The 25,070-nt window shown below is 35.4% G+C and overlaps 1 protein-coding gene across 3 annotated transcripts in view; it reads right to left on the reverse strand.

Moving 5' to 3' along the window:
- SGK3 (serum/glucocorticoid regulated kinase family member 3) overlaps window positions 1–25,070 on the reverse strand; it is a 137,698-nt gene that overhangs the window by 35,747 nt on the left and 76,881 nt on the right. For all 3 annotated transcript variants that reach the window (XM_028109796.2, XM_088022808.1, XM_028109804.2), the window contains exons 3-7: window positions 24,421–24,504; window positions 19,733–19,805; window positions 13,052–13,127; window positions 5,832–5,919; window positions 949–998 (exon numbers count right to left, since the gene is read on the reverse strand). In XM_028109796.2, the coding sequence (XP_027965597.1) occupies window positions 949–998; window positions 5,832–5,919; window positions 13,052–13,127; window positions 19,733–19,805; window positions 24,421–24,504 (371 nt within the window). The remainder of the gene's footprint in view (window positions 1–948; window positions 999–5,831; window positions 5,920–13,051; window positions 13,128–19,732; window positions 19,806–24,420; window positions 24,505–25,070) is intronic.

The following is a 25,070-nucleotide window of genomic DNA, read 5'->3' on the forward strand; positions in this document are numbered from 1 at the left end:
ATATCACTGATTTGTCAGGGCACTCCTCCAACTGAGCCAAGAAGTGGCCTGGAATCCTTTGTATTCAGTGGTCTAGGCATTCACTTTTTTTTTTTTTTTATGTTATGTTAATCACCATACATTGCATCATTAGTTTTTGATGTAGTGTTCCATGGTTCATTGTATAACACCCAGTGCTCCATGCAGTACATGCCCTCCTTAATACCCACCACCAGGCTAACCCATCCCCCCACCCCCCTCCCCTCTAGAATCCTCAGTTTCTCAGAGTCCATAGTCTCTCATGGTTTGTCTCCCCCTCCGATTTCCCCCCCTTCCTTCACTTCTAATGAACTGCTAGAGTTGACATTCAAGATGAAGTCTATATATGCCATTCCTGCTGTTCCTCAATATGTTTTCCCTGTGCTCAAATATGGGACTATGGGAGGCAGGAACTGGTTAAAGCAAGTTTAACAGCCTTTAATATGCTAATGTCCATCATGACTCTTCTGGAACAAGCTGGCTGACAACTAGGGTTGCTCCAAAAACACCGGGCACCAGTGAGAATATCCATTAGGCCTGCATGGATACTTTTGTCAGAATACCTCCCTGGACTTAAGATCTCCTGAGAAATAAAGTCTACTGGTTTTACACACGCACACGCACGCACACACACGCACACACACACACACACACACACACACACACACACCTAGAAAAATAACAATAGCAAAACAGCAGGACCCAACTATAATTTGTGGATTTAAGACCTCCTCAGAACTCTATTAAAGTAATGCAAAGCTAGAGCAGTAAAACAGGCAAGCATATGATAGTATTATATTCAGTGTAACTATGGTTATTATATTTTATAGGGTTCTAGTTAAACGGGTCTAATTAAACTGGTATATATTTATACATTCACAAAAAAGGTCTTCCTAGAATTCAGTTAGAGGATGTTTGAAACAGACTTACTGAGGATTTCCAGATGGTCCCAGGTTGATGTTCTGTGAGGTAGAGTGTAGCTATTGGGACGGGGAAAAAAAGCGGTAACACTCTTATTGTAAGCGGTAACACTTCAAAGGTTATCAGTCAATGAATGTTTCTGAAATAAAATATACATAACTCTACCATAGATATTGGATGTATTGCCATGTTAAAGAAGCCTGAAGTCCTAATTCTTAATAAATGCAGTAACTTATTTGGAAACACACAATATAATCATTTTAATGATAAATTTCAAGAGCAGTTTTAAGGAGAAAAATAAGGCAGAAATAAAGCTCAAAGTTGTCAAATGAATGAAGTACACTGGGGAAAGCTCCTTGGACAAGGTGGGTGTAGAAACCCAAATTTATGAAGGATCATTTCTACATTTAAAAAGCTGGTTAAAATGGCTGTATGTTTTTCCAAATTTTCAAATAATTGCTTATTAATTTTATGATATGGAAATAATAAGATGATGATGATGAAGACTGCTAATGCTGGATTGAATTATAGGAGACGGACTTATTTCCAAGTCAAATACATGTAGACAAGAGTGTTTTTCTTTCTAATTCCACCACTGTAGTCAAATAAAAATTTTAGATAGCCTTTTCTCTTTACAATAATATAAATTTGATCCCTAATATTAATTTAGAAGCAAATCTTTACTTACCTACTATGCCATAAAGCAATTTAAAAAAAGATTCTAGCTCACTAATAATTAGCTAGAAATTTAACCCCAGATCCCATCAGGTTAATCTAGTGATCTTGTTAACGTGAGCATTTTTTATAAAGCCAACTGTAGTGAATCCTGCTTCACATTAAATTTCCTTTGAAATTCTTTATGCATACAGGGAATTAAAACAGTTACAGAGATCCCAAATATGCATACTTTTACTATAGCCCTACATAATTACCCTTGACATAAGTTATAGATATAAGCTTTAAAAAATTTTTCTCTTTAATCAGTACCAAAAAATTTTACCTAAGCAATTTCTTATTAGAGACATATATCATATAGATTTCCACCTCAATTCATTTGAAACTTATAGACAATCTCCAGAATGCAAACTACTTTTAAAAATAAAGGGCAAAAGTTCCTAAGCATAATGATATATTTCTTATGAAATAACAATATTGGCACCAGCTTCTTATGAAATGAAATTTCCTATCAATATCTTTACATGAAAAATCTTCATGTAATACATTTTCAGCTCCCAGAAGACAGAAATATAGAGAGCCACACAATCTAGCACAAGACCAAAAAAAAAAATGTATAAAAAATCTGGTTCATGAAATAAGATTCATCCTGTTGTGCCATAATTTTAACATGGAAGAATCTTTTCTGTTTATATATTATAGTGTTCCAGAGAATCTGATAACATAATACAAACTAAGTTACAATTTTGACACATTTATTCTTTTAATGAATGTGAAGAAAACTGATGGATCACTTTTTTAAAGATTTATTTCAGAGAGAGAGGGAGAGAGAGCTCATGGGTGAGCAGGGGGAGAGGCAGAGGGAGAGAATCTTCAAGCAGACTCCCTGCTGAGTGTGGAGCCCCATGCAGGGCAATCCCACAACCCAAGAGATCATGACCTGAGCCAAAACCAAGAGCCAGTTGCTCAACTGACTGAGCTACCCAGGCCCCCCAAAACTGGATCACTTTTCCATTTAATTAACTTTCCTTATATAGGTGAGGGAAGAGGATTCAATAAGCATGGATTAAACAATAGGACAACCTGTGCCCTGAATCACACCACTATGTAGGAAGATTTCATTACATAGCAGTGGTTTTCCTAATAGAGCACATTTCTGAAATAATAATGGAAATTACTGGAAAATATAATCAGATAACTTTTTACTCTACCCACTATTTTTAAAGATTATACTAAACCAAGAGTGAGATATAATTTATTAACAGTGAACACTAATCAAAAGCGTAAGTTTCTTGACTTCTTTTGGCCTCTATTTTTCTCTCACTAAATAAGGGGAAAGGTCCAGATGCCCTGAAAGATATTTTCTGGCTACTAATTTAGTTATCCACTTAGAAGTCCTTAATAAATAGCTACGGCAGGGTGCTTGGGTACTCAGTCAGTTAAGCATCCCACTCGTGATTTTGGCTCAGGTCATGATCTCATGGGTCTTGAGATCAAGCCGCTGGTTGGGCTCTGTACTCAGCAGGGAGTCTGCTTGAGATTCTCTCCCTTTTCTGAAGAGATTCTTTTTATCCATATTTTAAAACTGCAAGAGATCCTAGTCCAAGTTTCAGATTTATGGATGAAAAAAGAGAAAGGAAATAAAATTCAGATCTGAGGCCAAAAGTGACAGAGAACAGGAACCAGAATTCGGGAAGCTTCTTTCTTCAAAAACCAGCTGTCTCCTATAGCAAGGCAAGGTATTTTTCAAATAACCTAAACCTATATATTCTCAACATGATTGCCAAGCAAAACATGGAAAAATCAGGGTTACATACATTTTATTCTTTAAAATATTTTTAAGTTTCATCTTTTTCAATTAAAAATATACTCATAATTGGAAAATATGGAAAGTATCAGGAAGAAAATGCTTTTAAAAAATCTATAACCTTATTAACATGATTCTGCAAATATTAGAGCAATTTCATACAGTCTTTATGTAACTTTAAAAAACTGGAATCCCTGTGAGAATATGAATATAAAATTTTATACCCTGATTTCAGGTAACAGTATGTCAAAACTTAAAATATTATCTTATTTTCAAAATATACAATATATGGGGAAAAACACTATTTGATGAATATTTAAATTGATTCTAATTTTTCACATAAACTATACTAAAATGAGTATCTTTTTTTTTTTTAAAGATTTTATTTATTTATTTGACAGAGAGAGACACAGCAAGAGAGGGAACACAAGCAGGGGGAGTGGGAGAGGGAGAAGCAGGCTTCCTGCAGAGCAGGGAGCCCAAAGCAGGGCTCGATCCCAGGACCTTGGGATCATGACCTGAGCTGAAGGCAGACGCTTAATGACTGAGCCACCCAGGCACCCTGAATCTTTTTTTCTGTGTGAAGAATTATTTCATTTGCATCAAATCCTAAATAATTTGAATATTTTCATGTTTGGTACACATTGCCAAACTGCTTTCCAAAAGAGTTGCATAAAATTATAGAAATGCCAGGAAAGCCTTAAGGTGCCTGTGCTTTACCCTTACCAGTCCTGAAATATTTTATTTACTTTATATTTTTGTTAATTTGGCAGAGAAAAAAAATCTCTATTGTACAAATTTCACTTGCTACTGGCACTGAGCTTGAACATTCCCCCACATCTCTGTTTACAGTATTTCTTCATGCCCCTTTTCTCTTAATCTACTGGGGTCTTAAATATCCTTCTTTTCAAAAATCCATTTGTATGACATTTTTACATAAATATTTTTGCCTTATTTATTACAAATATGCTTTATTTATTACAAATGCTCTCCCAGTTTTTCTTTTGACAAATTGCAAAGATATAAAGTTAAAATATCCTTTTATGTTGTCCTAGGATCAACCACGTCACAAATGGAAAAGATAAATCAGTTCTCTTAACTGAAAACCCTCTTGTGGCATCAGAAATGCAAAATTACTACTTTACAGTAGTCACAAAAAAGGAATATGTCTATTTTCCAAATGAAGATTTTAGCTGTGAGACAGTAAGGTTCTGATTCATATTATCTTTTAAATCACAAAAACAGAACCACGACAAAATAAGACATTATAAAGACAAAAACGCACTTGAACCCAATACCTCTGATTTTCATTCATATATTAAGCAAACATATAGTTTTCATCATTTATTAATTATAAAGGTGTTGCCATATTTATATACACTTTTTCATTATAATTTTAATTGCTAAATAATAATTCTCTGGGTTAAGTTTTATAATTTACCTTTCTCACATCACTTTCTAAAGTAAATGCTGAAAACATCTTTATAATAAGCCACGGCTTATCCTATTTATTTATTTGTTATCACAATGATTAAAAAAATAAGAATATACTATTCTTGATTTGGAACACATACTGATTATGTGCATGTACCTACAGGAATAAAACTTAGTTATACCAACTGACACATGCGTATTGGTTCTTCTGCATATAAAAACTTGGCAATGTAGAAGAAGTATTCAATTAACACTTTGGTTGAAAGGCCTTTCCTGCTGGTCAAAATTCAAAACAACAGTTTAAGTATGTTAATGATTATGAAGATTTATAATGATAAAAATTAAGAGGTAAAGTGAAGAGAGAATATAAAATTGCATATATTGTACAATTAAAATTAGGTAACTAAAAAATCCTTATATATTAAGAGAAGATGAGAAAGAAAACCACTAAAATGTTAAAAATTACTGGTCTGGTTAGGGATAAGGAAGTAATAACATCAATTTTTTTTTAAGATTTTTAAAATTTATTTGACAGAGAGTGAGCACAAGCAGGGGGAGTGGCAGGCAGAAGGAGAAGGAGCTGTAGACTCCCTGCTGAGCAAGGAGCCCAATGCAGGGCTCAATTCCAGGACCCTGGGATCATGACCTGAGCCAAAGGTAGACGCTTAACTGAGCCACCCAGGTGCCTCTACATCTATTTTCAAAACATTCTACTAACTAAACTTTCTACTACTCTTCCTTACTAAATACTAGCATGTATTACTTTTCATCATAAAAGTCCTCATTTTATAAATTTTATAATAAGTAGTAATCAGTAAGAGGTGTACACATTTGTTTTTATGTATTCTACAAAGTAAAAAATTTACAATGGATGAAATTACATCATTGTAAGTAAATGTTGCCGTAAAGTTGCCAGCAATTTCATCTTTGGGGAATGGTATTTTTTTCTGTTAAAAAATATAATCCCTCTTACTACCTTCTGAGTACTTCTTTCATCCTCATCTTCTGATGGATCTGACTGATGTTTTGGACTGTCCATTTGAAGGAATGCTCTGACATCTGGACTAAAAACAAAAATTAACTTTATTATGACTTTGAAAGCATTTCTATAGCTTTTCTCCCTTTTAAAATGAAAATAACCACAGTAGCATTTACAGTATGAAAGCCAATACAATCCATCAATATTATAAAAGGAACAGGCTGATTAATTTTTTAAAAATAGGGAATCCAACAGACAAATGGTCAAAGATATAAACAAGGCAGTTCATAAAGAAAAAACCCAAATGGTAAGGAAGATGTCTAGCTTAATTCATAACCAAAGAAATAAAAATTAAAACACTAATGAAATACCACTTTATGTCCATTAACTGGCAAAAATTAGAAAGACAGATAATATCAGAAGCTGGTAGGGATATAGGGAAAGAGACACCCTCATGCATTGCTAGTAAGAATGTGAAATGAGGCAACTTTTCTGAAAAGGAATTTGGCAATACTTGGTGAAACTGTATCTGCATTTTTCCTGGGCCCAGAAATTCCAGTTCTAGGAATAAACCACAAAAAATAAATCATGTGCAGGTTCAGTGAAAGATGCGTGACTAGGATACTCATTGTAACTTTCTCTCTGGTAGTGAATCAGAAGTAAAATAGGCATCTACCACTAAAGAAATTAGTAAGAAAGCTACGGTCACTGCCCACAGAGAATTCTACTCAAGAGTCAGAAACAAGGTAGTACAGTATCATTTTTGTATATATATTAAATATTCACACACATGAAGCAATACCCAATAAGCAAATTCCAAAGACATAACAAATATATGAAAGTGGGTATCAACAGGAAGGATGAAGAGATGGGTATGAAAATCAAACACGAAGTGCTCGCTTCGGCAGCACATATACTAAAATTGGAATGAAGATCAAACATAGAGAAAAAAATAAGACTAAAATACAAGAGGGGCCTTTTTTTTTTTAAGATTTTATTTATTCATTTGAGACACAGAGATATAGACAGAAAGAGAGAGCACAAGCAGGGGGAGAGGCAGAGGCAGAGGGAGAAGCAGGCTTCCCGCTGAGCCAGGAGCCCGATGTGGGACTCGATCCCAGGACCCTGGGATCATGACCCAAGCTGAAGGCAGATGCTCAACCATCTGAGCCAGCCGGGTGCCCCCAAGAGGGGCCTTAATGCACTAATTCAGTGACATGATTACATTAATGACATCCCTGAGGGATAATTTAATCTCTGTATCTGAGGTACCTCCTCCTCAAATTGTCCCTAATGATTAAATAAAATATACATTCATTGTAGAAATTCAGAAAGATGAAAAATAATTTTTAAAAACAGTAGAGCTGGTGAGAACGTACAGAGCCACTGTGGACAACAGTTTGGCAGTTCAGAAAGTTAAACATAGAATTTCCATATGACTAAGCAATTCCATTCCTAGGTATGTACCCAAGAAAAATAAAAACATATTCACACAAAAACTCACAAATGTTCACAGCAGCATTATTCACAATAGCCAAAAAGTAGAAACCCAAATGAATAGACAAACAAAATGTAACATATCCATACAAAAGAATATCATTCAGTCATAAAAAGGAATGAAGTACTGACACATTAATACTCCATGGATGAACCTCAAAAACATTAGGCCAAAAAAAAAAAAAAAAGACAGAAAAGGTCATATATTATACGACTCCATTTATATGAAATGTCCAGAATAGGCAAACCCACAGTGACAGAAAAGCAGATTAGTGGTTGCCAAGGGTTGGGGGAAGGAGAAATTCAAAAGTACAGTTGACCTTTGAACAACATGGGGGTTAGGGACACCAACGCCCCATGTAGTTGAAAATCCATGTGTAACTGTTTGATTCCCCCAAAATTTAACTACTACTAACAGCCTGTTGTTGACCCGAAGCCTTACCAATAACATAAACGGTTGATTAACACTTATTTTGTGTTATATGCATTACATATATACACAATATATATGTAATACATATATATACATAACATACATATTACATATATATACAATGTAACCTAAAGAAAATATTAAGAAAATTGTAATGAAGAGAAAACACATTTACAGCACTGTCCTGTATTTACCAAAAAATAATCCATGCATAAGCGAGCCCACACAGTTCAAACCCATGTTGTTCAAGGGTCAACTGTAGTCTCTTTGGAGTGATGTTGTTAGATTAGCCTTGAGGCAACAGAATTGGATAGTTGTGATGGTTGTACAGCAATGTGATATACTAAATACCACAAAATTGTATACTTTAAAAACAGTTAAAAGGGTAAATTATATTTATGTGAATTTTATCTCAACAAAAATTTTTTTTAAAGGTGAGGGTGAGGATCTTCAATCTTACCACACAGAGGCAACTATTACTAATCTTGGTGGTATTTTATTTCAATTTTTTTTTCCTGCACTGTTAAGACCACCCTGTATTTAAAATATTTTTATCTTACTGGGGTTTTTTTTGCCTAAAAATTACATCATAAACATTTCCCCATGTTTGTAAACAGTCACTTTTGATAGATGTATGATGCTGTATAATAAGAACGCACTAAACGTTACTCAATGATTCTTTCACTTTAGAATATTTAGATGGCCTCTAACTTTTTACTATACAACTTTCACTGCTACAAATAATGTTGCAATGATAATCTTTGTGCATAACATTAGAACTGCATTTAGGATTTTCAATACAAATTTTTAAAAATAAAATTATTTGGTCTGAATTACAAACCATTTTCAGGCTTTAAATAGTTTGTTAAGCTGATTTCCAGAGAGGTTATACTGATTTATTCTCTCCCAGCAGTATATGAACATCCTGAAGACCCTCTCCAGCTCTGATTAGCATTAAATATTAGTTTATATTACTATCTGTAATAATTTAAGTAAAAATATGTAATTTAAAGAAAAGGCACTCAATTTCATTAGTAATTAGTGAAAGAGAAATGCAACAGTAAGATACCACAACCCACTCACCAGAATGGCTCAAATTGAAGAGATTAACAATACTAAGTGTTGGTGAGGTGAGCAGTGTGATCTCAGACATAGATAGTGTAAGTATTACCTGGTACAGTCACTTTGGAAAACATTTTTAACATTATCCCTTAAGGTTAAATATATAATACCCTACAACCCAGAAGTTCTATTCCAAATACATCAGAAATGTTTGCACATTGCACGAAAAGATATATTAATGGCAACATTATTCGTAACAAAATAAAAATAACCCAAATGTGTATCAGCAGTAAAATGGATAAACTGGAGTATATTCATACAATGGGATATTATACAGCAGTGGAAATCAACAAATTATCGCTATGTCCAACAATATAAATGACTTTCACATGGTTGAAAACAAGCCAGATAGAGAACACATATTGTATGATTCCATGTATTATAAAGTACAACAATGGCCCCTTAATCTATCCTGCTAAAAATCAGGAGAATCATTACCTCTGGGAAGGAGGGAAGGAACAGAGATTGAGAGGAGGCATGTGAGGGGTTTCAGGTGTGCTGGTAATGTTCTATTTCTTGGCTTGGGAGGTGGCAACTCAGATGTGTTCACTTTCTCATAGTTCATTAACCTGTATAATCATGAGTTGTGCTCCTTTCTATATGTGTTATACTGCAATAAAGCTCAAATAAGGTATTTTTACTCCCATTTGCATTTCTTAAATAGATAAGGAAATATTCAGTTTCTCTGGTAATTAATCAGCCACTTGTATCTCCTCTTTTATACATCATTAATGTGCTTTGTCCATTTCTTCTGGTGTCTTAAGTGCGTCCTACCTGTACAAGCTCTTTCTATATTAAGTATATTTTATCTACTGTCCTTTACTATGGGAATCTTTTTCTACATTTTTGGTTTCTAATTTCACTTGTGATATCGGGTTCAAAAGTTTTTAAGTCAAATTTGTCACTGTTTTATCTTACAATACATCATGCACTGCTGATACACTCAGAAAACCCTTTTTTTAAATCTAGAAATCCAGGAAATAAATATTAACCTATCTTATTCCAGTTTTTAAATAATTTTAACAATAAATTTTAGTAAAGTTGTTTTAAAATAAGCAAGTAAAGATAATTTTATTTTTTTAAGATTTTATTTTTAAGTAATCTCTACACCCAACATGGGGCTCAAACTCACAACTGCAAGATCAAGAGTCGCATGCTCCACTGATTAAGCCAGCCAGGCACCCCATTAAGTAAAGGTACTTTTAAAGTGCATTTCCCTAACACAGGAGTAACAGGTACACAGTAGGTGTTCAAGATACACTTGATGATTGGCTTCTCTTCTTGCTCTCTTAAATCTGTACAATTTTATAGTTTGATATATAAATTAAAAGTGTGAAAATTAACAAAGCTCTGTTAACACCAAGATGAGATCCAGAAAATACAAAATGTCATTTTTTATTAAAAAGAAAATGTCAGTGAAAAATTAAGTTTGAAAAAACTCTTGGCTATTTATTTTTGGAATTCTATAAATGTCCTCTACCTTGAATGGAATGGTGGCAGTTATAGGGTGTATATGTACATAAAAATCCATCAGGTTGTATACTTAAGAATTGTGTATTTTATGGTGTAATGTTAAAATGAAAATAATCAAATTGCTTTTAGTTGACTTTTAATACCAAATATAACATCTTTAAAATGTTATACTTCCAGATCCAGAATGAATATTTAGAATTTAATATATAGTGGTAGAGGTTCTTTGTAACACTTCAAAATGCGAGGAGAAATAATCACCAGCAACATTTGTTCTATATTTATTCCATGTAAGGCTCTGTCAAAGAAGACAAATTCGACTTCTTGGTTTAGGAACCATATTTCAAACAAGCCACTAATATGACAATCTGAGTAATCTCAAGGGCAGATAGCAAAAATTAATGGTTAGGGGGTGGATCTAAGCTGAATACCTAGAATTTGTCTTAGGAAAAAGGCATAATTTTTTTTTATTAACAGGGGTTACGGGTCTGTGATTCATCAGTCTTACACAATTCAGAGTGCTCACTATAGCACATACCCTCCCCTATGTCCATCACCCAGCCACCCCATCCTGCCCACCCTCCTCCACTCCAGCAACCCTCAGTTTGTTTCCTGAGATTTAAGAGTCTCTTATAGTTTGTCTCCCTCTCTGGTTTCCTGTTTCATTTTGCCCTCCCTTCCCCTACGATCCTCTGTCTTGTTTCTCAAATTCCTCATAACAGTGAGATCATATACTTCTCTTTCTCTGATTGACTTATTTTGCTTATCGTAATACCCTCTAGTTCCATCCCACTCATTGCAAATGGCAAGATTTCATTTTTTGATGGCTGTATACACACACACACACACACACACTACATCTTCTTTATCCATTCATTTGTCAATGGACATCTTGGCTCTTTCCATAGTTTGGCTATTGTAGACATTGCTGCTATAAACACTGGGGTACAGGCGCCCCTTTGGATCACACTTGTATCTTTGGGGTAAATACCCAGTAGTGCAATTGCTGGGTCACAGGGTAGCTCTATTTTCAACTTTTTGAGGAACCTCCATATTGCTTTCCAGAGTGGCTGCATAATGTTTAAAAAATAATTATTCAGAGAGCCAAATCACAAAACACTCTTTTACTGAGGAAAAGACCGACATACAAATACCAAATTCAAGGATCCTCCTTGATTTTGTTCGTTACCTGCTGAAGGCCCAGAATGGAAAGGCACCTGCTCCTCAATGCACTGGCTAAGCCCAGAGCTACCAGAGGTGCTGCACCTCTTCCCAACCCTTGTCCTTGTGAGCAACAGGGAAAATCCAAAGCACTAGGCAGAAGACCTTGGTCAGAGGAGGTCCAGTTCTAGTATTTTACTAATTTAGTAAGTTATATTAAGTTAAAAAAAGGAGGTCAGAGGACTTGCTCAGAATGGTAGAAACCTTCAGTAATCACGCTGTGAAGAACTATACAAATGGTAGTCACCGGTTTTAGAACAACTGCTAAAAATATAGTCCTTCAGTGTTGTGGTTCTGAAAGGACTATTAAAGTGTGTCACGTCTACATCACCATCCATAAGGCAACCCTCATGTCTACACAGCTATGGAAAAGCTCCCAAGATATTTTACTTTATCCTCTCTATTCTTCTAAGAACATAATACGTTATGTAAATAAAAAAGTAACATATATGTAAATTAAAATTAATAATTATAATGAATATCCATGAACTAATTACCAGACTCAAAAATGAAAACACATCTCAAACCATAGATCTACCTGTATTTCCGATAGGACCCACCCTTCTGGCTTATTAGCCTGAGACACACACAGGGCCGGGAAAGCACCTTCCTGTTAAGTGGCTGTCTGCAATGCTATGTGGAGAAGGCCTGGAGACCTTGTCTGGGTCGACAGAATACCATCCCAGGCGGAACAAGGATGGTGGCGTGTGTACATGACCCTTGCCAACTCCTTCAGCCTCATCTCCTTTCTGAAAACCTACTCCGTAGTCTAGTCACCGTGAAATGTAAACACTTAAGTGTCAACATGTCAGGCTTTTTGTAGATTCTGTTACATGTACTGCCCCTTTTGCCTGGATGCTCTCCCTACCTTTTCTTGAACAACTACACATCCTTTAAATCCCAGGAAGCCTTGCTTGCCCTCTGGCCAAGGAAAGCTGGCCACGTTTTTCTCCATTATCTTCTAGCACCTCTATCATAAAACTTTCCTACCTTTAATTGCTTGTTTATATGTCTGTTTCTCCCACTAGACAGGGAGCCTATGCCTCTGGAAGGCTCTCTTTACCTTATCAATGCATACAGCAGGCACTTAATAAGTGCTCTTTTAAAAAGTTTTATTTAAATTCCAGTGAGTTAACATATAGTGTAATATTAGTTTCAGCTGTTCAATATAGTGATTTAACAAATGCTTTTTGAATATAATTAGAAAAACGTCTTAACTGTGTACTATGTAATGTTCTTTCAAGTTTAATCTAAAAAACTAATACAAGTACAAAAGGAAGAAAGAAAATAACTAGGGTCTTGAGCTGATGGAGGGAAAAGGAGATTAAGGACACCAGGGGAAAACTGCTTGAGGATTTTACAAACATATACAGCACAATATTCTATAGAATGTATAAAATCTAGATCAGTAGCTTATTCAATATTCTTAGATTTGGTTTCAGCACCTCTTCAAAACACCATGAAAATTACTTACTGGTTGTAAAGTTCTGGATACCTAACTAAGTTCTGAATGAATTCATTCAGTCCTGCTCTTCTTTGTTTAATAAAATCTGTCAAGAGAGACAAACTATTAGGATTATTTATGTCAGATTATGTAATTATCATCAATATAGTTATATAAGAATGGACAACCAATTTGATCAATAAGCTATTTTTTTTTTCTTAAAGATTTTATTTATTTATTTGACAGACAGAGAGAGAGCACAAGCAGGGGGAGTGGCAGAGGGAGAGGGAGAAGCAGGCTCCCTGCTGAGCAGAGAGCCCGATGCAGGGTTCCATCCCAGGACCCCGGGATCATGACCTGAGCCGAAGGCAGACGCTTAACCGACTAAGCCACCCAGGTGCCACTCAATAAGCTATTTCTTAATTCATGCTTCTTGATATACAATAAGAAATACTTAGAAATATATGTATATATTTAAATCTATAAAAATCTATAAATACAATGACTATAAAATTAAAATCAAGCAGAAAACATACCTCCCAAAAGAAAACTCTCCAAAGAAATGCCCTTTTAGGTTCTAAATAGACTCACCACAAAACTTGGGGAGGGGCCTTGCTTTGTCTGACTCAAGTACAACCAGATAATGAATAAAAATTAATACTATGACACTGGTGATGGAAAATCGTACTAATTTAAAAAAGTAACAAGAATTACTGGAAATCCTTGCAACTGTTTATCACCAAAACTTAGCTGCTAAAAAACTCCCCCTGCTAAACATCCCTTGAAAAACACAATGGAACAATTTTCTAAAGAACAACTGTCTAGAAGCTTCAAAGTGTTTTGACTTGATAATTAAGGATTATGCATCAGCAGGTTAGCAATAAAGGTAAAGCACAAAAGTTTCTTGGAATTAAAAAACTTTATCTCTGCTACTTACTACTTAACTGGCCTTGAATCTTTCTAAGATTTAAATCCGTACTTGTAAAATGAGGATAACTAACATTTATACCTCATAATGCTGTTATAGGATTAAGTGAGACAGTGCATATAAATTTACAGTAAAATGCCTGGTAGAAAGAGCGCAATCTTTATTACAATTTTTGTTATTGTTGTTGTTATTTGTTGTTGTGGGTTTACAAATCTATCACCCTAAACCCAAATTCTTAAGAAATATACTCTAAAAAAGGAAAAAAACAGGATATTTGAAAAAGTGTCTCACTGGCTGCATGTCTCAATAAAAATCTATAAACAATATTCAACTCAAGAATGAGTTTTGATTTAGTAAAATGGTTTCTACTCAATAAAGGTTTTAATGTACAATGTTTGTCACCAAAATTATGGGTTGTTTCTAGTCACTCAGGTTTATTTCCATTTCTTAAATGTAAGGTATGGCTATAAAAGAACAAATATAAATTAGATCTGGTCTGTTAGATCTAGATGCACTTAGTACTTTTTTCCTGTTCAACTGTGAATTTCTTGAAGAAGTTCAGGAAGGTATCATATAGAACTCTTCCAAAGGCATTCTTCCTATTCACCACACAGTAAGGCAAAGGTGAGGTTTACATTAGAAACTACACTTGAAACAGTTATTTTTCAGGAACTGAACTTAGGAAGTAAACATAGAGAAAACTAAAATGAATGACTACATTTGAGATATTTAGAGAAAAGCTATATTATAGGGATGCAGCTCTAACCTGTTCTGTAGATACTTACTCTAAAGGTACATTTTACATTGGGAGATCAATCGTGAGATTAAGTTTCTTTCTTTAGTGAGCTACAGCCCATGCTGCCTAAGTGTTACTTCCATTTCATTGCTGACTCTGAACAGTTTTTTGAAAGCCCTATGGAAAGCCCAACATAAGAACAGAAATAAGTCAGTAATGAAAAAAGAAGCCCTATAGTAGTCAGAGTTTAGAGGAAATTCCAAGCTTAATTTTTAGATCAACATTAAGCCAGCAAATATCTTTAAAAATTCCAGGTAAGAGGGGTGCCTGGGTGGCTCAGTCATTAAGCATCTGCCTTCTGCTTGGGTCATGATCCCAGGGTCCTGGGATTGAGCCCCGCATAGGGCTCCCTGCTCTGAGGAGAGCCTGCTTTTCCCTCTCTCACTCCCCCTGCTTGGGTTCCCTCTCTTGCGGTCTGTCAAATAAATAAAATCTTAAAAAAAAAAAAAATTCCAGGTAAGACTAAAATGAACAAGCCCATTATTGGTAAGTCCCAAGAATTTATATAAAGCTGACATTCTATCTTTAAGAATTATAGTTAGAGATAAATATATATATAGGCTTGTGCATCATGGGTGGGGGAGAGGGAAAGAATCCCAAGCATGTTCCACGTTGTGCGGGGCTTGATCCCAGGACCCTGAGGATCATGACCTGAACCGAAATCAAGAGTCGGACGCTTAACCAACTGAGCCACCTAGGAGCCCCTGGAGAGATATATTTTTAAAAATCTCTCCAATTAAGAACTTATGTGAATTTATCTGTTGTCATTCAAAAGAAATTTCAATTAGAGACTGAAAAGAAATCAAAGCTTAGACAATAAAATGAAAGCTTTAGTCTCCCGAGTGTGTATGAAAATGACCTACACAGATTTCTGTCATTTCACTGCTTCAAGAAAAATCAACCAACGGGACACAATTTCCAGTACTGTGGGACAGGGGGGAAAAAGATCACCAAAATCTGATGTAAGGAGACCTTGGGTTTTAATCCTAATACTGCTACTGGTGGCCAGAGTGCCTAATTATATTCATCATCAAAGGATATTTAGAGCCCCCAGGGACTACAGACTTTTTTTTTTTTTTTTAGTCCTAATTCACACCTTTCTGGTTAGGAAACAAGGTTAAGATTTTTGTAATGTCCAAAACAAGCAATTTTAAATTTTAAAATAACATGTACACAAAAGGACTGTGAATTTTGATTTTAAAGGTACCATGCATAACTCAGACAATAGAGTACAGTGAAAAGAGAAACAAACAAACCTGGATGAACATAATTCTGCTATTGGCTGTGTGGTGGCTGGTCTTTGCTAAGTCTCTATTTTCCTCACGCATGAAACAGAGGTAAAAGAGCTACTTTATAGTTAGGAACTCAAATAACAGCACAATTATTATCACTACTACTGCTAGTATTATTATATTATTGTATTATTACAATAGATATTGTATTATTATATACTATTGCAACAGCAGCAGCATTTTTAAAAACAGCCTACTACAGGGAAAGAACACTGGAACCAGAATCTAAGATGTAACTGAGTCTCACTTGTGCCACTGCCTAGTTTTCTAACCACAGATTTCCCCCTTTAACCTGTCAACTAGGGGACAGGATTAAATGACCTGTAAGCTCTCTTTCTAGCTATAACATTTTGTGACTCAAAACAGAAGTCATCCAAAAGAGAAGAAAAAAGAGTAAGACTGGCTAATAAAATTAAGGTACCTAATTCACAAGCCTCAACTATTTGAAAATGTAAGTTCTAAGAGAAGCAATTTTTAAAATCTTTAACCTAATATTAAGGAGACCTTCCAAAATAAGGGACTAGTTGAAAATAGCATGCATGCACTCATTTGTTCATTTGTTCACCAATCACCTATTAGACACTTTGCCCTGTACAAGGCACTGGAAATACAAAAATGTTTACTTAAGACATGGTACCTATCCTCAAGAAGCTTGAGTTCTAGTGGAAGACAAATTTAAACAAATCACTACACTTGGGCACACCAAAGGAACTAACAGAGAATTCACACCTGCTATGAGAGCAGAGAAGAGGCTCCCCAGTCCTGCCCAGGGACTAGCACTTAAGAAAAATTTCCTGAGGCACTGGTACCTACACCAAGTCTTATAAAGAACCAGATGGGTACAATGTCTAGGCTTCAGAAGAACTCAAAGACTAGAACAATAATGGGGAGTTGTCTTTTTATTTTGTACAAATCTATTTCTCTTCAATTAGTAAGGGTTAAAAGTGAGAAATAAAAGTGGTTTCTACATAAAAGCGGTTGAAGGATCATGCCTTTAAAAAATATTTTATCTCTAGCCCTTAACACAAGTGTAATGAAAGGTACTTAACTGATTGATGTTAACTGATGTTTTTGTGACTGGATAAATAAAATACTGAGCAAACAGTTATATATTCTAACATTCAAAGTCTCTAAATTTCATATGCCCTTTTATTGGACTCACACTGATTTTGGTACTTCGTACACTTATTTTTCTATAGTTAAGATAAAATAAACTTTTTTTTTTTAACTTCAAAAAAACAGTAGTTTATATACTGACCTCAGGATCCTATTGGCAAAAGGCTTGATATTAAACCATTTAGAATATAAAAAGTATAGTTATCTCTGTGCCCTCTACAGAAAGATACTTAAATTCAAAATGAAATTTTAACTTTTTGAAAAGTATAGGCAGAAATAACCCTTAAAATCTACCTTCAGATACATAAAACTTACCTTAGGTTGGCAACCACCAGAATCAAGAAGTGAAAACAAGAAAATGGAGACATGCTCTTAAACTACAACATAAGAACTCAAGAGAGAGGTCTTTATCTCTTCATCTTCTTCCCATGACGAAATGAAATGATTCTGCCATTAGGTTCAACTAAGGGCTCTCCAGAACTCCAGACTGAGTTCAAGTCTCTATTATCAGTAACACACAGTTCCCGACTCCTCTCAGATGTATTTCTGCCACTTCACAGTAATTCATTCTCTCGTTCACCCAGGCCTGACACCTCACTTATCTCTCATTCCCTTCTCTATGTCTCCTTTACCTGAGCAATCACCAAGATTTCTTATAGAGTCTTCCTTAAAAGAGTTCCTGCATATTGCTCCATTTGTAGCTCATTTCCACCCCAGGCCTCGTTCTGATTATCTAATGTGAGGTCTATCAGAATATTCCCTTAGCCCATGTTCTAGTCTCTGTCCTGTCTCTTCTGTGCCTGTGACTACCGTTATCGCACACTGTCGGTTTCACATTCACTTTACCCAAATAACTCTAGGACCCACATGTTGCCCATGATGACATTTGTCAGCCTGTGCTATGCAGACACACTTCACTGCTACACCAATAAAGCAGCTCCATTTTTATCTGTTCTATGCATGACATCTTCTGTGAAAGGTTTCATTGGGAAAAAAGCATTCTGCAGCAGCTAAAAACTGGCCTACAGAATCAATTCTGCAGAATGTCCAATCCGGCTCTGTTGTGGTGACTCGGTCCTCTCTTGCCTTGCTTTTTTTTATTTGCTTCTCTATATTAATGAATTCATATATTCAAGTAATATTTATTGAAAACCCAAGATCTACCAGGCATTATAAATCAATAAAAAAGACAAGTACCAATGTTCATAAAATCTACAGCCAGATGAGATAGACTGGCAATGATAATGAAGTATGCTAAATTCTCTCAAGAGAAAAAAATTCTACACATAATAGGGGAAGTGAGAACCCTCTCCAATCCTGAGGTTCATAAAGCATAAAAGAATGAAAAACCTCCAGTTGAGAGGGCTATAGGGGGTGATCCAGCAGCCTCAGGGAAAAGACTAAGTTTAATTAAAGCAATAATGTAAAAGAAATATGAAAAAGATGGAGGATAAAGAGGAATTAGTTAATCATGAAGAGAATTTCATAGGGCACAGTGGAAAAAGGCTAATTTGCAGAGAAGATGTACAGTCAGGATACATGATGTGAGAACTTATTTTTGAGTAAAGACCCAAGAAAGCAGACATGTGAGGAATCCTAGGTTTAATGGGTTACAAGGCTACAAGCAAATTAGTTACAGAGGTAAGACAGATGATGAGGATGGACGGCACTCTAGCCCATCAGGGTTCAGCTGTGGCATAGACAGATGGCTTTTCTCATCTGCATAAGGAGATCATCTGGTGGATAAGGAGACTTCTGTCTCTCTGTATGTAGCCATTCGTGACCTAGACTGATATGGATTCAAGTGAAAACAGTTCCAGGCTTAAGGCTTCAGACATACAGCTCCAGACTCCTGACAGCCTACGTGTCATAAGGCTTCCTAAGGGTGAACAATAGGACATTTTCTTAGTATCCCATTCAGAGGCTTGCTGGGTGCTGTGTATACAGTTTATATTTAATAAATATTCTGGATGCAACAAAGAATGTCCTTCATGGTTAGAAAAACACCCCCATTTATCCTTAATGACCAATAAATTTACCTGAAGCCAGACTGCTTGAATTTAACTTCCAAATCTGACACTTCTTAGCTGTGACCCTGGGCAAATTAATTAACCTAAATGTACCTCCGTTTCTTTATCTAAAAAACATTGATGATAATAAGAACACCTGCCTCAAAGGGTTTTTGTGAGGACTGAATGAATTAAAACACGCAAAGTATTTAAAACAATGCCTGGGTGGCTCAGTCAGTTAAGTGTGGCTCGGGTCATGAGCTCAGGGTCCTGGACGGAGTCCCCATCGCAGGGGCTCTCTGCTCAGCGGGGAGTCTGCTTCTCCCTCTCCCACTCCTCTTGCTTGTGCTCTCTCTGTCAAATATATAAATAAAATCTTTAAAAACAAAATAAAACAAAACAATGTGTGGTACACAGAAAGCCCCTTCCTGAGGCATTATGTTCAAAGAACATGAGATCGATTAGCTTCGTGAAGCCCTGTACTACTTACTGTACAGCACAATGAGTACATTAGCTACTTCTTCAAACTTCAACTATCACTTATGGCTGGTCTATGAAGGTACTGCTTACCTGGGTCAAAATTATCACCAAATATTCTCTTGGCAGGAATCTTCAGGGCCATAGCAGGAAATTGTTTCTTTAACTAGAATTAAAAAAAAAGAACATTACATGAACTTAATTTTCTAAGTCTTCTAGTTATACATGTACCAAAACAAATTATAATCTGATTTTCAAGAAAATATATCATAAGACATACTTTTAAGGATATCATGATCAAATATATACAATATTAAATTACACCAATAAAATAACATTAGTTTGACTAATCATCCTATTTTGTCCCAATAGAACACTTAGTATCTTTGCGACCCTGGATAAGTTACTTAACATCTCTGTACTTCAGTTTTCTTATCTGTAAAATGGAGATGATTTTGGCACTTAGACAAGAATCTGGAGTAAAGATCTGAATACATGTTACTCACCATTTAGTACCTCAAGAGAAGTTGTGATCTTTGCATTCTTTCTATATGACAATTGTTTTGTAAGAAAGCTGGTGAATTTTGCTTTCATTACCCCCTGCTCTAGCCTACCCCTTATTAATATTTTAATACATTTGTTTATCAGATTTGCTTATTCCTAGACAAAGAACAACTTGGCCCTGAAGACATTAAATTTGGGGCAGTAAAGTCATAAAAATGGATTAATGCTTATTTTTATTATAAGCCTGATGTCAGAAAACCACACACACACATTAACTATATATCCAACTACCAAAATGTCAGGAAATACAAAGAATAGAAGAATGTATTAATCACTCTACACCACAAGTATGCAGTCAGCAAAATCCAGACTGAAAAATCAGTAGACAAATGACCCTGCTTTTTCAACAAAAAATTGTAACAGAAAGAAAAGAGAGGTGGAAGGGGAGACTTTGTGACATAAAGACACTTCACAGATTTATCAACCAGTCATATAAACACTAACTGAATACTAGATATTAAAATGTCATTGTTAATTATTTTCAGATGTGATACTAGTACTGTGTGTATGTGTGCACATGCATTTGTAAAGAACTTTTATCTTTTTAGAGATGTATACTAAAATATTTACAGATGAAAAGGTACGAAGTCTAAAATTTGCTTCAACATTACAGTGGGCTGGCTAGGGAGAGAGATGAAACGAGAATGGCCGTGTATCTGGACCTGCGGCAGCTGGTGGTAAATTATATTGTTTTCTGTGTTTGTACCATTCTCTCTACTTCTGTATGTGTGCAACAATTTCTACAATGAAAAAAATTTAAATGCAAACTACACTCATAAAAAATACGTTTCTATGGACAAAATGTTTACAGATTGGTTATTGTACTTTTTGTTTTTTCTTGTACTCTAAAAGGAACACAGGGAAAGAATTTGTGTTTTCAATCTTAGGGAAATTCAGGCCAGGTTTAACCCCACTTCTGTGGTTTTAAAGAATACAACTGATGCAATTCCCCTGTTTTTTCCTTTGTACCTCACCACAGGAGGCAGAATTAGGAGTTATAAAAAAAGAGGCAGACAGAGAAAATGGAGAAATAAGAAAAAGATGAAAAAAGGAAGAGAAATACAGGAAAAATGAGGGAGAAGGATAATAAAAACTCAACTATATAGTAAGGAAAACTTTCTGCAAAAAGCTTAAGATGGGGTGTTTGTTGGAAAAAGAGAATGAAAGTGATCATGGTGGGGGAGGGTACCCCCAAACCATTCTACTTCACCTTTATACTTAAAGACACTCAAATATTAACACCCTTACCTAATTAATCTCTAGCTATTTACAGATTTATTTATTTGAGAGAGCATGCGCACAAGCGGGCAGGGGAGGAGATAAAGGGATAGAGGCAGAGGGAGAAGTAGGCTCCCGTTGAGGCAGGGAGCCCGATGCGGGACTCGATCTCAGGACCCTGGGATCGCGACCCGAGCTGAAGGCAGACACTTAACCAACTGAGCCATCCAGGCGCCCCAGGCACCCCTAATCGCTAGCTATTTAAATCATGAAACCATCATGACATGAGGATGGCTCTTCACTCATGAAAGACCACCACACTGCTGAGCTTTTAGGTGACATTCCCTACATTCTTCCTTCTTAAAAACAGTCCTACAGAAGGAAACACATTTAGAAGGTAAATCTGGTTAATATAATCTTTTAAGCAAAATACAGAAAGAAATCTCAGATTTTCAGTTATTAGTTTACTGAAAAAAATTTCATCTTGTTTCTCTAAGAAGTTAATATAAACTATTGGTATACGCATACATGTGTTATAGTATCATCATGAGAGCTACAGTCAAATCTTTACAATCCTCAAAAAAATGCTAATCATTTATGTAATGGTATCCAAGAATTTCAAACAGAGCTGGCAATTTAACCCTCACCCAGGCTCCAATATAAACTATTTTTTTTTTCCAACACAAACTTTTTTTTTTTTTAAATCACTCAACATTACAGGGGTGCCTGGGTGGCTCAGTTGGTTAAGCATCCGACTCTTGATCTCAGCTCAGGTCTCAATCTCGGGGTCATGAGTTTGAGCCCTGCATTGTGCTCCACCCCGGATGTGGAGTCTACTTAAAAATAAATAAGTAAATAAACTAACTAAATAAAAATCATTCAACATTACAGAAGATATCCTCATGTACAAATTGTTTTTGGCTATTATTTTGTTTCAAAAGTGTGACTTCACTTACAGTCAAAAAAAGACTGTCACAATATCATTTGATTAAGCAACTAAATGTATATTTATTTAGTTTGGCTACATATGCATTAAAGAAAAATTAAAAAACAGAAGAAAACACAGTAAAAATACTACAGATCTCTGAGTAGCAACATAGCATGGGTGATTTTTAAGTTTGAACACTTATTTTCCTCTACATTCCAGATTTTCTAGAATATATATTAATTTTACATAGGAAAAATGCCATTTAAAAAACTTTATTATTTTAAAAGTTCAATTTTAACTAGCAAAGCATCTGAATATTATTTGGAAGAAAAGCAGACACAGTGAAATGCTAAAAAGAAAGGAATCAGAAGGGGCTCCCAGTTGGCTCAGTCGGTTAAGCCTCTGCCTTTGGCTCAGGTCCTGATCCCAGGGTCCTGGTATCAAGTCCCATGTCAGGCTCCCTGCTTGGCAGAAAGTCTACTTCTCCTGCCCCTTACCCGCTTGTGCTTGCTCTCTCTCTCCCCTCTCCCAAAATAAATAAAATCTTAAAAAAAAAATAAATTAATCAGAAGCCTTACTTTCATGACTTAACAAAACATGGAATATTGTACAACTAGACATTGGATTCATTCTGGCCCACTTAGAAAGTAATTTATCTAACTGAGATATGCTTAACTTCCTCCATATTTAAAGTATCTTACGAATGGTAAGTCGCAGACTTCTGTATCTATTTAACCCTATTTTTAAAATCAAGAGACAGGGTTAAGAAAATTGAAGAAAATTACCTTCTTAATATGAAACAATTTTTTCTGAAGGATGCCTGGTAATCTACCACTTATTAAACAATGACATAAGGAGATTCCTATTTAGTCTTAGGGCAGAAAAAAATTTAAATTTGGGATTTGTAGCATAATTGCTTTTTTCCTTAACTGAAGCAAAGCTTGGAATCCAGAGCTGTCTTAATAATCTAAGGTCTATAATGACCAACACAGGTGGGGTTCTTTGGCCTCCTAGGTATGTATGACTAATATCCAACACAACAATGGACAATAATACACAAACACTGGTCTCTGCATAGATCTGGCCTGACATGTTACAATGACCATGGTGCTCTTGCTTCCTACTTTAGAGAGTAATTGGAATTGCAAGCACTGGATTAAAAATAATATTTAATATCTTAATTCTGAATATATAAAAATAGGTTTTACTAATTTAAACAATTAATGATCCCTTAGATATCACCCCCCACCGACCAGTAACTGTTAGAACTTACAAAAGTCCATATTCATTTTAGTTGTGTTGGCTACTTAAAATCTGGAACTGAAGACTTACCTCTAGCCACAAATGAAACTACAGAAGGAAGGTAAGCTTATGACAAACTTTCAGACCTAAATCTAGTTGCTGGTCAATTTAACCAGAAATAACACGACAATTAACAACTATTAGAGAGGCAGTAGAAAGAATTTATTTCTAATATTCTGACATTAAATGTATTTTAAGCTACATATCTAGTTTTTGTATCTTCAAGAGTTTACTTGGAAATTCTCAACAGTCCTCTCTCCACCCTTTTTGGTAGGAATTCCAAAGTTAGGATGCTTCTGGAGAATCTCTTACCCTTTTCTGCTTGTCTATTTGGGTAGGAGTATTATTTAATCACTCAAAGAAATCTCTCTTGGGGGCGCCTGGGTGGCTCAGTTGGTTAAGTTCCTGCTTTCAGCTCAGGTCATAGTCTCAGGGTCCTGGGATCAAGCCCCACATCAGGTTCCCTGCTCAGTGGGGAGACTGCTGCTGCTTCTCTCTCTGCCCCTCCCCTGTTCTTGCTTGCTCTCTCTCTCTCTCAAATAAATAAATCTTTTTTAAAAAAAGAAATTTCTCTTATTTGCAAGTTTTCTCAGGTGTTTTATTCTATCTTAATTTTTTTTAAGTTTTATTTAAGTAGTCTCTATACTTAATATGGGGCTTGAACTCACAACCCTAAGATCAAGAGTTGCACACTCTTCCAACTGAGCCAGCCAGGCACCCTCAGGTGTTTTGTGTTAAATAAAAATCCTGCAGACTGACGTTTACTTACAGTATTGTAAAGCTTATCAAACTCTGCATATCTCCTGAAGACAAACCACTCACTCCTGCCCATTGAGACCAGAACTTTATAAACCTGCGGAAATAAAAAACAGCATAACAAAACTTGATTGCAAAAAAATTAATTAGCTATTTAATAGGTGAATAACCTGTTTTTATACTCAGGGAACTGATATTAGACATCCATGTTTATAGATGATTCTCTAAAATACAGAAGTATACTGGTCAAAAGACTTACTTTATTTTCTTGAAAGGAGATATTTTATTTATTTTTTAAGAGATATTTTATTTTTAAAATGTTATGAAATATTTCTATAATTTTCAAAGAGAATAACACAGTGAACACCTGTGAACTCATTCAGATGTTCTGAATTCTAACATTTTGCCATTCTTGTTTCAGACTTTTCTCCCCCCAAGATTACAACATTATAGATTCAATTGATGCCATTCTCCTCTCCTCTTCTCCAGCAATAACCCTAAATTATAAAGTATTTTCAAAAGTGGCTCCTGGCACATAGTAAAGACTCAGTTCTTAGTTCTTCTCCTTCCAGGTCATCTTGTACACAGTATTTTTCAAACTGGAATTTATCCTCAGACTTCCTACTGCCATCTTACATGTGTTTAATATTTTCATATTATACA

This window comes from Eumetopias jubatus, unplaced genomic scaffold, assembly GCF_037043125.1.
Source record: "Eumetopias jubatus isolate StellerSeaLion01/CBP00866 unplaced genomic scaffold, mEumJub1_p1.0 scaffold_4, whole genome shotgun sequence".
In the NCBI taxonomy this organism is placed as follows: domain Eukaryota; kingdom Metazoa; phylum Chordata; class Mammalia; order Carnivora; family Otariidae; genus Eumetopias; species Eumetopias jubatus.